Raw genomic sequence first — 16,833 nt, forward strand, 5'->3', positions numbered from 1 at the left:
AATAATTGATACAAACCATAATGAATGTCTCTGCAAGGACATTTAAGTAATTACGTCAATAAAGAAGCTTTATGGGTTGTACCCATTGTAGAAAAGATGACCAAATAATCTCACATTCCCAAACTACCCAAACCTTTGAACAAATCATCACTGCATCTTTTAGAATATAAGGACATTTCAGTAAACACAATAATAGACATGTTATCTAAAGTAGTACCCAATACTATAACTACACTCAAAACAACCTCACAATCCCAAAATATCCCTACTCTTACAGTTGAAATTCAAAGCCATTCTTTGACCCAAACTCATTCTTATATAGTATAAGGATTTATATATATATATATATAGTTCCTTCCAATCTAACTACACTTGTACATGACATCAAGTAAACATAAAACGGTGGAAATATGAGAACTTTCATCACAATGGAAAATGTGGTCTCCCACTCCTTATTACGAGTCACCAGCGTGAACTTCCACTAGAAATAAGACCACAAAAATAAAAAAGAAAGCATACGAATACAAAGCCATTAACAAAGATATGGAGTGGCAATAGCATGTAGAGGATGTTTTCTGTGAACTGTGATACCAGATGCTTCAGTCATGTCCAAATCCTCTGGCTTCATTCCATCAGGCAATGCAAAATTAAATTTGTTGACCAATTTTGCCAATGCAAGTTCATTTACGGATATGGCAAAGTTGATACCCGGGCAAACCCTTCGTCCGGAACCAAAAGGAATTAACTCAAAGTTAAAACCTCGAAAATCTATATTGGAATTCAGAAACCTCTCAGGTTGAAATTCCTCAGGGTTCTCCCACAACATGGGGTCTCTTGCAATTGCACTAGCATTCACCAACACTAGTGTGCCTGCTGGTATATCACACCCCATTATTTTGATGTCTCGAGTTGATTCCCGAGGAACCAGTAATGGAACAGGAACGTGATATCGTAGAGTTTCTTTAATCACTGCTTTTAAGTATCTCATCTTCTGCAAATCTAGTTGAGTTATTTCTGGTTTTCCCTGGGTCACTTCTCTTACCTCAGCCTGCAATTTCTGCAAGGTTATAGGTTTCTTTAGAAGTTCTGACATTGCCCATTCCATAACTGAATGTGTTGTGTCAGTTCCACCGCCAAACACGTCCTGCATGACGGAATGAAGGAAAGTGTTGCTTTAGAACATGCATAGATGCTTTTTTTTTTTAATCTAAATTTTCAATTTCAAAAAAAAATGGGCACCTGTCCAAAGAAAAAGAAAAATGAAGACAGATTAACAATATTCATACTATCGCAATAAGCGTTTAATTACCACATACAAGACGAAACATTATGTTTAGGTACATGTAAATTTAAAAGTTACAAAAGTTTAAGTGCATAAAGTTCGGTTAACCCAAGCAACCATTGAGGTTTTTTTTTTTTTAACATTTTTTACAAGAGAAGGTATTCAAATGCAATGGATGAATTTTCTTTTAATCTGATAACAAGGGAAGGTATTCAAATACAAGGGACGAAAATGAGTTTGATTACATACATTCATAGTAATTTTGATATAACTTAAATATATTATAGAGTGTATATATTCAGAGTTGTGTGGTAATTTTAGAATTTTTATAGTGAGTCAACCCTTTTTGTTGTTTATTTAATATCCTTACCCCTTGTTTGCAGTTTTGTCCAAAATAAAAAGATCTTTCTACCCAAAATGGCAGTGATAAATATTTATCATTATTCATTCTTCAATATTTAGTGTGATCAATATTTTGTTGTCCGAAAAGAATACAATTAATACGTATTTGACTTAATTATCCTAGATATGTTTATGACTTTTATTTTTTGTTCTAGTATGTTAATCTTTTGTTTACATGGAATTTTCACATTTTTTGCTTTCAGAATCTTTTGTTTACATGGAATTTCTACTATGTAATCTTTTGTTTTCATTTTTTATATGAAATTCAAAAAAAATTCTGCACAACTATTCAAAAGTCAAAGAATAAAGTATCTCAAAACATTTGTGTGCTTGAAAAAAAAGAAAATTTTATTTTACATAAAAGAAAATTTTTTATTAAGCTCACAAATGTCTTAAGATATGGTGATACAGTGAAAAGATTTTGATAAATTTGATATCCTGCTATATTAGGCATTCTAAGATGAAATTGGAAAGAACTTTCTTTAAATTTTTTGAGGAATAGAATTTGAGAAAAAAAAGTTGGAATAAACATTTCAAAGGGAAAGGAATTTCCCTTTAAATGATTTATACCAAACTTAGCATGTAATGAATAAGTTATAAAGGCTTTTTTCGAGTCTATTCCTACCTACAAAACATAGTGTTAACGTATGGAATGGAATCGATGTTTCCAAACTATTACTAGACTGACCTAGCTAGACTGATTGATTGAACCAAGGACCAACTCTATCACAAGATTCTATGTTAAAGCAAGAAAAAAAAATAAACAATGAGTCAACCTTAAACATAAACTGATCAAACCGGACAAACCTGGTAAAACTCCAACAGTTGAATAGGCTAGCCACTAGAAATTTTTTCCCTTTATATAATTTGGTATTATTCAAATTTTCTAATTATAACTAAAGTAAGAAAACATTTAATTGAACTAGTGGTTGAACCATGAAGGCATGAACCAAAAGCTCTTTCATTGAACCATCCGAGTTTAATAATATTGAATTCAGTAAACCTTACAAACCAAATAGATTTTGATCTTGCACATCGGAGTAAAGGAGGAGGATGCCATCTAATAGGTTGTCATGTCCAAGTCAACTAAACAAGAAACATTTGTATGACAGTACCAAACAAAATCTAAACCTTCCAGCCTAGTGCAAGTCACTACCTGCAAAACTAGTACTAGATGATCTATTACCAATAAACATAATTCTTTTCAGAGTTGAAATCAATTATAAATTCTCATAGTACGATGTAATTAAAGAGATGGAGAGAGATCCAATTTACCAGGATGATAGCTTTCATATCATCACGGCCAAGAGCAAAGCCGATAGTGCTTTCCTTATTAACCTCGATCAGAATGTCCACAAAGTCTAGGCATCTTGCCTCAACGGAATAGTCATTTTCAGCCTCACCTTTCCTCTTATTTATGTGCTCTTCTATTACACCCTCAAGAAATTCATCAATCAGTTTAACAAATTTCTCTACTTTCAAGTCCAAACCATTGAAACGATTAACCCATGCAAGCCAAGGAATGTAGTCTCCTACATCAAAAACACCCATTAACTCAACAAAAACCCTCAAATTTTCCATAATTTTTCCTCCCTTTTTCTTCCTCACTATACTTCCTCCCCAGGGCAACCCTACAAATTATATCATTTGTGAGAGTTACAAATATTTCAGTTAAGTTTACAGGTGAAGAAGAACACATCTGATTGATCTTTTCGATCATGAGTGAAGTCTCTTCTTCTCTAACATGCTGATATGACTGAACCCTTTGGTTACTCAAAAGATGCAGCACACAAATGCTTTTGGCTTGTCTCCAATACTCACCATACGGTGTAAATGCTACGTCCTTACTTCCGTAGAATAGTCTATCTTTAACGCTCGATTTAGGCCTGTTTGAAAAAACCAGATCATGGGTTTTCATGATCTGGCTAGCTGCATCAGATGAAGAGACAACCAGCACTGGCTTGCTTCCAAAACGAAGTAGCATGAGTGGGCCATATTTTCTTGACAATGATTGGAGGGATCTGTGTGGAAGCAAGCCAAGCTGGTGAATATTTCCAATAATTGGGAGCTTTGGTGGAGATGGTGGTAGCTCTTTTTGGGGTTTAGAAGCAGCATAGAACCATTTCAAAAGGGCTAGAAGGAATACAACTGAGGAAACTGAGAAGAATAAAAGATCAAAAGAGAACGCCATGATCTATATGATCTTGTGTTTGCCTATTAATGGGCTACTCTTCTTATATAAGATTACAGGCTGCTTTTAGAATTGAAATCCCAATAATACACCTTACAACAATAGGACCAGAAATGTATATTTAATTATTTAGCACAAGGGATGATTTGAGCCCGCAAGTTACACGGGGAGGAATGAGTTGGGTTGTGCAAAGAAAAGGAGTATAAGTAAAAGGTTTGGATGCTAACTCACTTACACTAAAAAGAAAAAAAAAAAGGAGCGCATACGTTACACAAGACAAAACTATTGGTCTCTGATTTATGTTTTGGAGCTATGGTATTTTTGTCTGATTTATGTGATTGGTCTCTGATTTATCTTTTGGAGCTATGGTATTGGAATCATGGAGAAAACTCCTTTGTGAAAGAATATCCATTCACATTTCGCAAAATTTGACCCCAAGAAATAGAAAAAGACTAGCTTCTGATGGGATCGGTGCATCAGAAAAAAGACGTTTATTTTTTTGTTCCTTGGATGAAGGAAGCCGGAGCATCAAACATGCCCTTTCGGCCATAGGCCATAGCCCACAGCCGACAGTTGATTCTCCTTTTTGCCACGGACGTCTTATCAAATTATGTAACAAAATTTCAACGGTTAGGTACAAAAATAGGTAACTCCGTCTAGGTTGCCCAATCAATTATGACTATCATTTTGTGTCTTTGAAGAAAATTTGGCATGCAATTTTCCTATGGGATAATTTCACAAACCTCCCCTGTAGTGTATGACAATTTCACTCGACTCCCCTCAAATTTTACAAATTACACTGACCTCCCTTATTACAATAAAATGACTATAATGACCTTCACTTAATAAATAATTCATAGTATAATGAAATGAGATTAAAAAAAAAATAAAAAGAAACCTGACTTCTTTGACTATATTATTTATAAGTTATAATCAACGACGATTCTATGTCACTTACTGTCACTCCGTTCTCATCCATCAACCCCTTCCTCTTATAACTCGCTTTTAAATTACTACCAACCATTGCCTATAACTACAGCCAATTACATCACAAGTGATCTCTCAAACTCTATTATATATTTCTACTCCTCCTTTCTTCTCTTTGGAATTGCCAAATCACAAGTTTAGTTGAGGAATTAGATTTGATGGTTGAAACAAAATCCGATTTCATGGTCAAACTAAAAGGAGATGAAGAGCCACACAATAACAATGGAACAAATAATGCTGTCATTGGCCAAAAGAGAAAGAGAGACTGAAATTGATAAATTTGCTAACCTATCTATCATCTATCAAAAAAACTTTTTAACACGTTAATAAGTACATTTATATTTCTTTTTATGCTTGACAATTGCTGGTTGTGATTCGCTATGGAGATAGAGTTTCTTCTCTGTATTTAAAATGTTAACATATTTGGGGATTTGATGGTAGGCTAGATTATTTTATTTTGAGAAGCTGTGAGCATTGGGTTTGAAATTTAGGGTGTGATTAGTTGTAAATATAAATTTGATTTCGGGCAAAATGAATTTCTTGAAGATCTGTATAATAATAATGATGCCTTCCTTCTCTTAAACTTGATTACTCCAATCCATACCTAAATCTCCCCTAAGGATTTTCTTCAAGACCATAATGTGGCTCATATAGTAGGAGTTAGGGTTGCATACGAACAGAGTCGAGTCAAACTTTGGTCTAATCGAGCCGAACCTTAACTTAGTTTTATTGAATTTAAACTCAAACTCGAGCTCAAGGAGCTGACAATTTTGAAACTGGAGCTCGAGCTCAAAAAATAAAAACAATTATTTTATTTTTTAAAAAATAAATAAAATAATATTTTTTCTTAATAAATATTAAAATATTAATGATATATATGTAATTTTACTATTAAAATAAAAAAATATATATGTACTTGATTTGAGCTCGAGTTCGAGCTCGATTTCGACTCGGCCAACTTGAGTTCAATATTGATCGAGCTTGAGTCGAGCTTGACTCGAGCGGCTCGTGAACAGTTCGATTCGTTTGCACCCCTAGTAGGAGCTGAGCTACTTAGATGGAATCAAATCATGGCATCCTATGTTGAAAATTATGCAAATATAAGGGTAGTTGATTGTGATTTATCATTCCATGAAATCATACAGTAAGAATATTTCTGAAAGATGGAACGAATCTTCAAAATTGAATGCATGCTTTGGGAGAAGCAATTTTATGACTATGATGATGGAATTTCTTGAATTTAGAAATTGGAATTAGACTATTTGTTAGGCTAGTTTGTTAGTATAGTGGGTTTTGTTGAAATATGGAAGAAATCAATCGGCAAAATAATTTTTGTTTTATTTTTTGATAAAAAGGGTAGTTTAGGATTTTTGAGAAAAATATAGGCTTTTGGACCTATATTGTTATATAAATAGTAAAAGCAATGGATATAGGTGTAATTTAATAAACTTGAGAGGAGCTCTCTGCAATTGTCAGAATCTTAGGGGAGGTTTATGAAATTATCCCTTTTCGTATTCTTAAGTTTGAACTAATGTTTAATAGTATAAATGCACCATATGCTTGTGAGTTTGAATTTTCTTTCGAAATTTTGAGGAACTAATATTTGGAAAGTTTATTAATCAACTTTTTCTACCAAGGCACAATATTCTTCAACTCTAGAAATATTCGAATATAAATTATTACCTCATGAAATGTTTTATCAGGAGCTGATTAAGATGTAATTGGTCTATGTCCATAATACACTGGCTTCGGTAGGTGAGTGTGATGAGATCATCAATGATCTTACCACGTGATTTGAAGATTATAAGTATTATCTATAGTAAATCTGACAATTGTTAGGCCTCTTAAAACTAATGATTAGTCTAAGACCCTATTTGATAACTCAGTTCAGCATTTAAATTTAATGGATTCAAATCTTAATATATTCAAACCGTTGATAACAAAAAATTGAACATTTGAATAATTAAATGACACTGAATTTTTTAGACAAAATTTGCTCCCAAAATTAAGTGATAAACTATTCACTTATCACTGAATGTGATATACACTCAAATGTATTATATTTAATATTTAAGAATTCATTAATTTAATAGATTCAGACTTTAAATTTTAGATTTCAGATTTCAGTTTTATCAAACAACTCATTGGATGATCAAAAGATTTTGCTTTTACTTTGTTTTATGGGATAATAACATAAAACTCCCCTAAGGTTTCTCTTAATATCATCTAACACCTCTAAAGTTTTAAAAAATATTACTTACATCCATTTTGTTATTTGTGTTACAAAATTATTGAAAAATCTAAACTGTCCTTTCGCTTGCTAAATAAAAATGCTCTTAAGCCACTTTGTTTATTCCAAGAAAGCCATCACCTAAAAAACAATTTGTAGTAGTACCACTGCATCACAATGCTACAGTCCATAAAATATAAATTTTAAAAACAAAAAAGATATTTACAAAGAAAAACATTAGCATAATTTAACTCTATATGCTCAAAATTAATTTCTTATAAACCATTGTTTATTCCAAGAAAATCATCACCTAAAAACAATCTATAGTAGTACTACCACATCACAATGCTACAGTCCATAAAAATATAAATTTGAAAAGCAAAAAAGATATTTACAAAGAAATACATTAGTGTAATTTAACTCTATATGCTCAAAATTAATTTCTTATAAACCTTAGATTTTCTTCCAACTTATTGTCAATCCATGTCCAAGCCTTTAAATTATACTGATCATTATAAAAATCAATTCAAAATAATCAAAGAAATCATACCCCCACTCTATCACAATCACAAAATTTAAAAGATAAATAAAATTGAATTTACTATTACTTATAAATAAAAAAATCATATAGTCATCCAAAAAAAAAAAAGAATAAGAAAGAATGTTGGAGAAAGAAGAAATAGAAGAAAGTGACTTGTGTTACCTTTTTTTTAAAATTTTTTGAGCTCCATTTATTTGATATGTGAATTACGTATTGAGAGTTAATCTAGTTTTTTTTTTTTTTTTGCAATTATTAGGGGACATAAGTGATATTTTCAAAACCTTTGGAGTGCCAAGTGATATTAGTAGAAATCTCAAGGAAGATTTTTGATATTATCCCTTGTCATGTTTGTTATACAATAAAATTTCTGCTCCAAAAAGCCATACAGGGCATTTGAAGCTATGCTGTTGCTGAGATGGTATAGTCCCTTGGCCACTCTCTCTGCACTCTTAATATCGGCCCTCCAATATCATAGAGTAATCAAATTATCACAAACCATTCACATTCAAAAAAAAGAAGTTTTGCGGATAAAGCAGTTCCTTGGCGCAACTATGCACCGCAACATCCTATCAGATGAAAGTACAGTTTTCCAAAATCAATCGTAGGGAATTTGGACTGTTATTCCTTCGAAACGAGGGATTTAATTACAAGTGTCCGTTGTTACAAATTTTCAGCTGTTCCCGAATTGGTGCAAATTCTACATCGAACTCATAGTTATCCTGCAACTCCCATGTACCAATTGCGTAGTCCTATGCTATGAATTGTTGTATAGGCATAATAAGATATAACTCAGAATACAAACCTTTTTTTGAATTATTGATCAGTAGCTTAAATACAATTTGCCAACACTAGATATTTGCTGTCTGGTTATTTGGAGAATAGATCAGTATAAGGTCCACATTTATACTTGAAAAGATAGGTAAAGAAGGCCTCTAACTAGAATGTGGAATAGCTACTGCAAATACAGGATTTTTTCTGTGGTTGGTGAGACCAGTGGCTTCAGACATGTACAAATCGTGTGGTTTAGCTCCATCAGTCCATGCAAAATCAAACTTGTATACCAATTTTGCCAATGCAAGCTCGTTGACAGCCACAACAAAGGTAGTACCAGGGCAACCCCTGCTTCCAGCTCCAAATGGAATCAACTCAGAGTTAAAACCTCGAAAATCGATCGTACTATTCAAGAACCTCTCTGGTTAAAATTCGGCAGGCTGATTCCAAGCAATGGATCTCGTAAAATTGCCCAAGCAATTACCATTACTGCTGCACCTGCTGGTATATCATACACCATTATCCTAACGTGTTTAGTTGATTCTCGACGAATGAAATAATGAGATTGGAGTATGAAGTCGTAAAGTCTCCTTGATCACTGCTTTCAAGTACTCCATTTTGTGTAAATCATCTTCAGTGATTTCCGATTTTCCTTCAGTTAATTGTCTTACCTCAGTTTGCAATTTCTCCAGGCCCCAGAAGTTCAGACATTGGCCACTCCATATTGAATCAGTCCTGCAGCAAACACGTCCTAATCATGGCATTTGAAAAAGAAAAAGGAAATGCTGTTTTATTGAAAAAAAATGACATTCAAAGTTGAAAAACTTATAGGATAAGAAGATAACCCTTATTAACGTCAAACACATCTTTTCTATTTCAAAGTTGACGTGGATTATATGATTGTTTATCTGAAAGTTGAATTGTATACCATAACAAAACAAAACTATAGGGTAGCATAATAATTTGTTCTATTTTTTGATACTCTGACATTGATTTTATCTCTCACTTACAATTAAAAAAATCTAAAAAGTGTGTCAAATCATGTCTCTAGTTTAGGTGGGGTGCTTACCTTTTCCTTAGGTGTATAGACTTCAATTTTGAAGGTTCTTGATAATATCAAGGAAAGGTTTATTTCCTTAGCTAAGGGAAATGTTTATTTCCCTCTCCAATATTAATAATATCAAGGTCACTGTAAAGCTTAACTAATACGATTAAAATTAATGACAATTATTTGTTAATTAGTGCAAAGCTTAACTTATACGATTGCTTAGTGCCTTAGTTGTCTTTTGATTTTCTTATTGAGCAATAAGAACGCAAACCAACCTGCTAGTGAAACATGAATTCACGAGTAACACTCTAATATTAAAGTGATAGACCATAAAAATAGTGAGTGTAGGCAACACTAATATCATCACCCAACCACATAGCTACCATCTCAATGTTACATATTTCAGGGAGAATTTCCAAGAGCTACATGCAGGCTAAATATAACAGGCAAGACAATTTACATAAGTTCTCAACTTGATCTTGTAAACCTTGCCCTAGGACATGCTAAACTTCTCTGTTCTCTGTGCCAGGAGAGAAACTAAGGAGAATATGGAGTGGCAACAACAAGTATAGGAAGTTTTCTATGCACATCGATGCCACCAGCTTCAGTCATGTCCATGTCCTCTAGTTTTCCTCCATCAAGCAAGGCAAAGGCAAATTTGCGCCGTAATTTTGCTAATGCAAGTTCATTGATAGCCATGGCAAAGGTCTTACTGGGGCATCCCCTTCAGCCGGCAACAAATGGGATCAACTCAAACTTTGAAAATCTAGACCAACATTCAGAAATCTCTCTGGCTGAAATTCCTCGGGCTTCTCCCAAAGCAAAGGGTCTCTTCCAATTGCCGCCCATGCGTTAACGATTAGTCGTGTTCGAATTGGTATGTCATACCCCATTACGTTGATGTCTCGAGTTGATTCTCGAGGAACTAGAAATGGAACTGGGAAATGAAGCCGCAGAGTTTCCTTAATTACTAGCTTTAAACACTGCATTTTGTCAAAATCATCCTCAGTTATCTCTGATTTTCCTTGGCCTATAGCTCTGACCTCATTTTGCAATTTCTCCATGACCTTGGGGTCTCTTAGAAGCTCTAACATCACCCATTCCATGACTGTATGAGTGGTATCAGTTCCAGCTGCAAACATGTCCTAATCATGCAAAATAGAAGCCAATTGTTAATAAGTTGATGTAAAGTGCAGTTTTATATATTATATGCCTTAAAGAGTGGTGATTTTTACCATGATCACGTGGGATCTTTAATCCAAAGTTGGACTTATATGTGAATAATTATGTATTATAAACTATTAAATAAGGTTAAATTCAATTAAAATAATTAATTATGGTTTGGGTTTTAATATATCTAATAGGATGTAAGCCTTTAATGTGTAGAAATTTAAGGGTAATTTCTATTTCTATGATGGGCTGAAATAGAAATCTAAAAAATAACAGAAAAGTTATCTATAAATAGGGTTATGATCTCTAGATCACACGTGTTCTTATTTGTCGTATTTTTAGTCCCTCAAAATAACTCTTTTCTAATATCCCATCGTTAGAAAAGATTGGTGGCTGTCAAACTACAAAAAATAAAATTTATATGAAGACCTACTCCCAAAACCGAGCGAATATAGTGGTGAGTAGGGTCTCCTCAGGGAACTGGTAGATTTATCACACACAGAGAATTTGGGGGGTTTTAGAAAGGAAGATAAAGAACAAATTAAAGATGTAAGGTTACTGAATTTTCAACTGCAAGAAGTGCAGTAACTACAGAATACAATAAACAATTAATTGATACAACCTAGTTAAGGAGATAATTTCGGCACCGGCACACGCAATTGATCATAGATACCTGAATCAATTCACACGTTCGCAAATAAATTGGTTAAAGCAATTTAACAACTTCCAAACTACCAATCTCTTCTTAATTATATGGTGGTTCACAGATGCTCATAAACCACTCCCTTATAAAATAGACAACCCCAAAGACGCTTGTGGGATTTAATCTATTCACAACTTTAGGAATTAGAGAGACCCGATTCTAATTAACAAACACATGTGGGAGTTCATTTAAACTAGATTAACTATTCCGATGATCCAGATTAAATTACTTGCGAGGCAATGAAATTGTGCCGTTTGCCACTAATTTTAAGACGATCAAGTGATACGCTCCCCCGTCTTAATTGGCAGTATACTATTCAGACAATTGAATAATTGGCCACATTAATCCAATAGATCCAAACAATAATAGCCTATTGAAACAAAAAATAATTAAATACCCACGAACACAGAATTCAAAATAGCGCAAAATAATTAAAAAGATCTCACAATTGTCTGTGCACCGAACTTTGATTATTCCTCAACTAGATAAAGGAGTTTAGCCTTGCCTCATGATGAAGACACAATCCAAAGCTTTAATGTAATTTTTGTTCATGAAAAAAGTAAAGCAACTCGAAATCCCAACTCACGTTAGGAAGAAAAGAAAAAGATGACAAGTCCGTCTACTAGTCGGTTGCTTTTGCTCTTTTAAAGTAATTTCGCTGTCGCCGTCGCCGCTCTTTCCTTATTTTTCTCCTTGAGTTGTTGCCAAAAGAGTCTCTGAAGATGTTTCCTAATCCTACGTAGCTTCAGAACGTATCTCCCAACAGTAGTGGCGGCTTCCAAGAATAAGTCTGCGGTCCGTCCTTTTCACACAACTCTGCGGTCTTTGACATAGGTACGCTTTGGAACGACTAGTCTTCTGGAATTTGGCCTCTTTTCATCACTTTTGACACCAATCATCTGCAACTAACACAAATACCAATTACGAGTAGAAACCCATTACTTTACATAATAAATGGCTAAAATTGAGATCAAATATCATCAAATAAAATACACAATTGTCTCACTATCAAATCCCCCCACACTAAGACAATGCTTGTCCTCAATGGAGTAAAGAAAAATAGAAATAAAAAAGAAAGGAATGGGAGCTTCCTTAAAGGCCAAACAAGTGCACGAAAGCATTATGGGGGAGGAGGGTGAGGCGATTGAAAGCTAATGTGGGCAAAGAAGGCTACCAAATTTTCTATCTAAATAGTAGAACGGACCTGCAAGGCTGCGAGGCAATCATCCAAACGCTCAACTCGGTCGCCCAACTCATGAATGGAATTCTGCAGAGTACAGAATTGGGTGTCCCAAGAGAATGGAGCAGTGGAGAAGGAAGGACCTTCCTGACCAGTCTCTGAGGTGGGCTCAATAAGAGGGACCCGGGGTTGGGGCACACTATCTCCTGGAGGTGTTATCTGATAGGCATCACCCACCTTGCGAATAACACCATTCGCTCCAAACTGTACAGGTCCAAAGGCTCAAGCTCGCGAGCCAAGGTGAGCTTGTGGTCCTTATCAAGGTCCAGCACACCCAAATGGACCGCCAAATGCATGATGAGCGAACCCATAATCAAGGGCTTATGGCGCTTGTGAAGGATGAACTGCAACTGAGAGGCCACCTAACAGCCAAAGTTGACCGGCACCTTATTACGCATACACCAGAGGAAATAGAGAAAATAGAATTCCGCTTTGGCGAGAGTGCCAGAGGAATCCTTCCATCCCGAGAAGTTATAGGCCAGAAACCTGTGAATGACTTTCAGCACTGGATTTTTGAGATACAAGGCCCTAGACTGACTCAGGTCGTAGAACTGAGTGTCTGTGGACCACTCCCTCCATATTTCGATATAGTTGCTCGCAAAGGGTTAAGTGAAGTCACAAGCGCTATTGATATAAGTCCCAGAGGTAAGGGTGTCCTCACTCACAAACCCCAAAATCAAGTTAAACTCATTAATGGAATGCTCTTGTGGGGTACCCCGCAGCCTATATTTGATCACCCCCGGTGTGTCTAAAGCTAGAAAATCAAACTTCTTAAATTGGAAGGTGGTGTAAAATTCATAACAAAGTTACTCATACGAAGGATAGTTAATATCCAGGTATTGATCCCACCAAATGGCAGAAAGCAACTGCTCTACTTCCCTAGCAATGTTCAACTAGTCGAGAGTCGGGGGATGGAAACACTTACATGGGGTGAATGGACGCACCACTAAGGAGCTCAATCATTCCTTCTGCTTCGGGGTGAGATCCTTTAGAGGTTTCTCCCACACCCCAGGAGACAAAGTACTCCTAGACAGTCCTAATTGGGACCTAGTGGGAGGTTGAATCGGGGCCCGCTTCTTCCGAGAGTTGGAACCTGATGCATCAGAAGGGGTGGCTTTTTTTGAAGCCATATAAGGGCAAAGATGTCTATTACACAAGCACAGAGCCGACAAGAAAACACCAAATAGAGAGAAGAGACCACAAATGACAACACCCACAGTCAACGAACAATTGATGGAGAAGAAACAAAGATACCCCACTAGCGTCACCAAGGCAAATAAAAGTGATAAAGGCAGACACGGAACGCTCCCGAAATATAGTCAACAATCAAATTCACCCAATCACAACCAACAAATATCCCCAACCCAATAAGAGGATGAAATTAAACAGGAGAAACTCTATTTTTGAGTCACTAGTTGGAAAAAAGAAGAGTAGATAAGGGTACCACTCTGCAAAGCCGCGGAGATCAGCTACAGCGAGCGGATTCCAGCGACGGTCGGGGCGGCAGTTGGAGATGGCAGCGGCGGATGTCCGTGGGTTGCGTGTAGGAAATCGAGAGGCAGGGTGGCAAAAGGATGGCGGTGGCACGCTCAAAGATAATGGGTTGCGTTGTGGGTGAGGCGGTAGTGTGCGCGAGGAGGAAGTGAGCAGTGGCGGATGTTGGTAGTGGCGGAGGGCCGCAGTCGCGCTTGAGAGAGAGAATCAGGCAGTGACGGAGCGGCGATAGCATCGACATCAATCGCACAAGAAAGAAAGAGACGCGTGCAGTGGCGGCGATGGCGATGGCGACGATGGTATGCTGCGAAAATGGGGGGAACCAGGGAAGACAAAAGGAGAAAAGACAAGAAAAGAAAAGAAAAAAATAGAAAAATAGGGTTTAGAGTGGGTCCAGTCACTTTTTACTTTTGTTGTCGCAATGATTGGAAGGCGCGGGCATGCTCTGGAAGCCGAAGTCATCTGCCTCCCTTGTTGTAACAGGACCAATGCGATTCATTGTGCGGCGTGGGCACGCCTTAGAAGCTTAAGTCTTCTATTCATCAATGTTTAAACGCGCCCATTTGCATTTAACACAATGTGTGAGCACGTCTTGGAAGGGAAAGTCTTCTGCCCAAGAATATTGCCTCTAATCTAAAATTAAACTTCACAGGACATATCCATGACCTGAAATAAAGAATTTCTGTCAATAGGAACCCAAACACCCTAATTTTGAACACATAAATATGAAATAAAAACACAAACATGACTAAAAATTGAAACTTTTGGATTGCCTTCCAAGCAGTGCCTCTATTTAACGTCTGTGGCTAGACCAAAAGTAATTTAACAAATTAATTAGAATAGGGGTCGAGCAAATGGACCTCCTCCATAGTGCCAATTTCTGAAACATCAATAAACGGCTTGAGATGATGACCATTAATCTTAAAACTTTTGCCAGTCTCTAAGTTTCTAATTTCAACTACACCACTAGAAAAAACGTTGGCAATCACATATGGTCCAATCCATCGGGACTGCAACTTACATGGCATGAATTTCAACCGAGAGTTTGTGCGTTCTTTGTAAAATCGTGCATTGTCGCAAGCCTCCAAGCAGATCTCCTCCTACTCTTGAAGTTAGAGCTTTCTTTTCTTGCCGTCTCTATCCGTGTTCAAATTACACTGTTTAACTACTCAAAATGCACAATGTTCAATTGCAACAGGTAAATTACACATCTTATCATAAACCAACCTATATGGAGACATTCCGATTGGTATTTTATACGCCGTGCAATATGCCCACAATATATTATCCAGTCGGGTACTCCAATCCTTGCGATTTTGGTTGATCATTTTCTCCAAAATACTTTTAATCTCGTGATTAGAGACCTCCGCATGCCCCTTGGTCTGCGGGTAGTAGGTAGTACTAACTTGATGGTAAACTCCATACTTACGCATCAATACTTCAATGGTGCGATTGCAGAAATAAGTATCTTGATCACTGATAATCGCTCTTGGCACACCAAACCTACTAAAGATATTGGATTTAAGAAATCTTGCAACGACTCGTGAGTCATTAGTTCGGGTAACCTTTGTTTCTACCCATTTTGATACATAGTCTACTGTTAACATAATAAAAAGAATACCAAAAGAACTGGAAAACGGTCCCATAAAATCCATACTCCAAACATCAAAGATTTCACAAAATAACATAGGAACCTGAGGCATTTCATCTTTGTGGGATAAACTCCTAAACTTTTGGCATTTTTCACATCTTTTTGCAAAACAAGTAAGCATCATGAAACAAGATTTGCCAATAAAAGTCATAATCAAGTATTTTTTGAGTAGTTCTTATAGGACCAAAGTGACCGCCACAAGCATAATTATGACAATGAGTAAGTATAGATTGAATTTTTTCATTTGAAACACATCGACGAATAATCTGGTCAGAGTTTATTTTTCACAAATAGGGCTCATTCCAATTGTAATATCGAGAGTCCAATATTATTTTATCCTTCTTATTCTTACTCATACCACTTGAAAATTTGTGACTAACCAGAAAGTTAACAATATCAGCATAATAGGGTTCCTCACCTCTAAATTGAAACAAGTGTTCGTCTAAAAATATCTCAAATATGGGCACTCTCCCTTCTTCTCGAATCAATCGGCTCAAATGGTCTGCCACTGAATTATCTACCCTCTTTCGATCTTTGATCTCCCAATCATATTCTTGCAGCAGGAGTATCCAACGAATGAGTCTTGGTTTGGACTCCTTCTTTGCCAAAAGGTATTTCAAGGTTGCATGATCAGAGAAAACTGTTACTTTCGATCCTAATAAATACGATCGAAATTTCTCAAAAGCAAAAATAAGTGCTAAAAGCTCCTTCTCTATGGTGGTGAAGTTGCATTGAGTCGGCGACAATGTTTTTTACGCATAGCAAATGACATGCCTACACTTTTCACTTCGCTGACCGAGCACAGCTCCCACTGCATACTGACTAGCATCACACATAAGCTAGAATAACATGCTCCAGTCCGGAGGTTGAATGATTGGTGTCGTGGTCAACATACTTTTTAGTGTATCAAACGACATTTTACACGTATCTCCAAAATCAAATGGTGCCTCCTTTTGAAGTAGTCGGGACAATGGTTGTGCAATTCATGAGAAATCCTTGATGAATCATTTGTAGAATCCTGCATGCCCAAAAAAACTACGAATCTCCTTGATATTAGTAAGGTAAGGTAAGCTAGTAATCAAATCAACCTTTGCTTTATCAATTTCGATACTCCTAAACGAAA

The 16,833-nt window shown here is 36.0% G+C and overlaps 1 protein-coding gene and 1 pseudogene across 1 annotated transcript; both read right to left on the reverse strand.

Annotated features, from left to right (window-relative positions):
- Positions 1-389: 389 nt before the first annotated feature.
- Positions 390-3,959, reverse strand: LOC113740721 (norfluorocurarine oxidase-like; annotated as a pseudogene).
- A 6,030-nt stretch (positions 3,960-9,989) lies between these two features.
- Positions 9,990-12,876, reverse strand: LOC113740722 (norfluorocurarine oxidase-like). The gene is made up of 4 exons (XM_027268251.1): positions 12,757-12,876; positions 12,530-12,592; positions 10,210-10,597; positions 9,990-10,126 (listed from the first exon to the last, which is right to left on the reverse strand). Exons 1-4 carry the CDS (start codon positions 12,874-12,876, stop codon positions 9,990-9,992), a joined length of 708 nt encoding a protein of 235 aa, XP_027124052.1.
- Positions 12,877-16,833: the final 3,957 nt, after the last annotated feature.

Source organism: Coffea arabica, chromosome 4e (assembly GCF_036785885.1).
Source record: "Coffea arabica cultivar ET-39 chromosome 4e, Coffea Arabica ET-39 HiFi, whole genome shotgun sequence".
In the NCBI taxonomy this organism is placed as follows: domain Eukaryota; kingdom Viridiplantae; phylum Streptophyta; class Magnoliopsida; order Gentianales; family Rubiaceae; genus Coffea; species Coffea arabica.

Bases quoted from the DNA above. Each gene is read 5' to 3' on its own strand.
- LOC113740722 (XM_027268251.1), bottom strand. From the start codon at position 12,876: ATGGGTTCGCTCATCATGCATTTGGCGGTCCATTTGGGTGTGCTGGAC. The intron at 12,593-12,756 runs GTGTTATTCGCA...TGTACTCTGCAG, and splicing joins TGTACAGTTTGGAGCGAATG to AATTCCATTCATGAGTTGGG. The intron at 10,598-12,529 runs GTCCGTTCTACT...TTGCATGATTAG, and splicing joins ATTGCCTCGCAGCCTTGCAG to GACATGTTTGCAGCTGGAAC.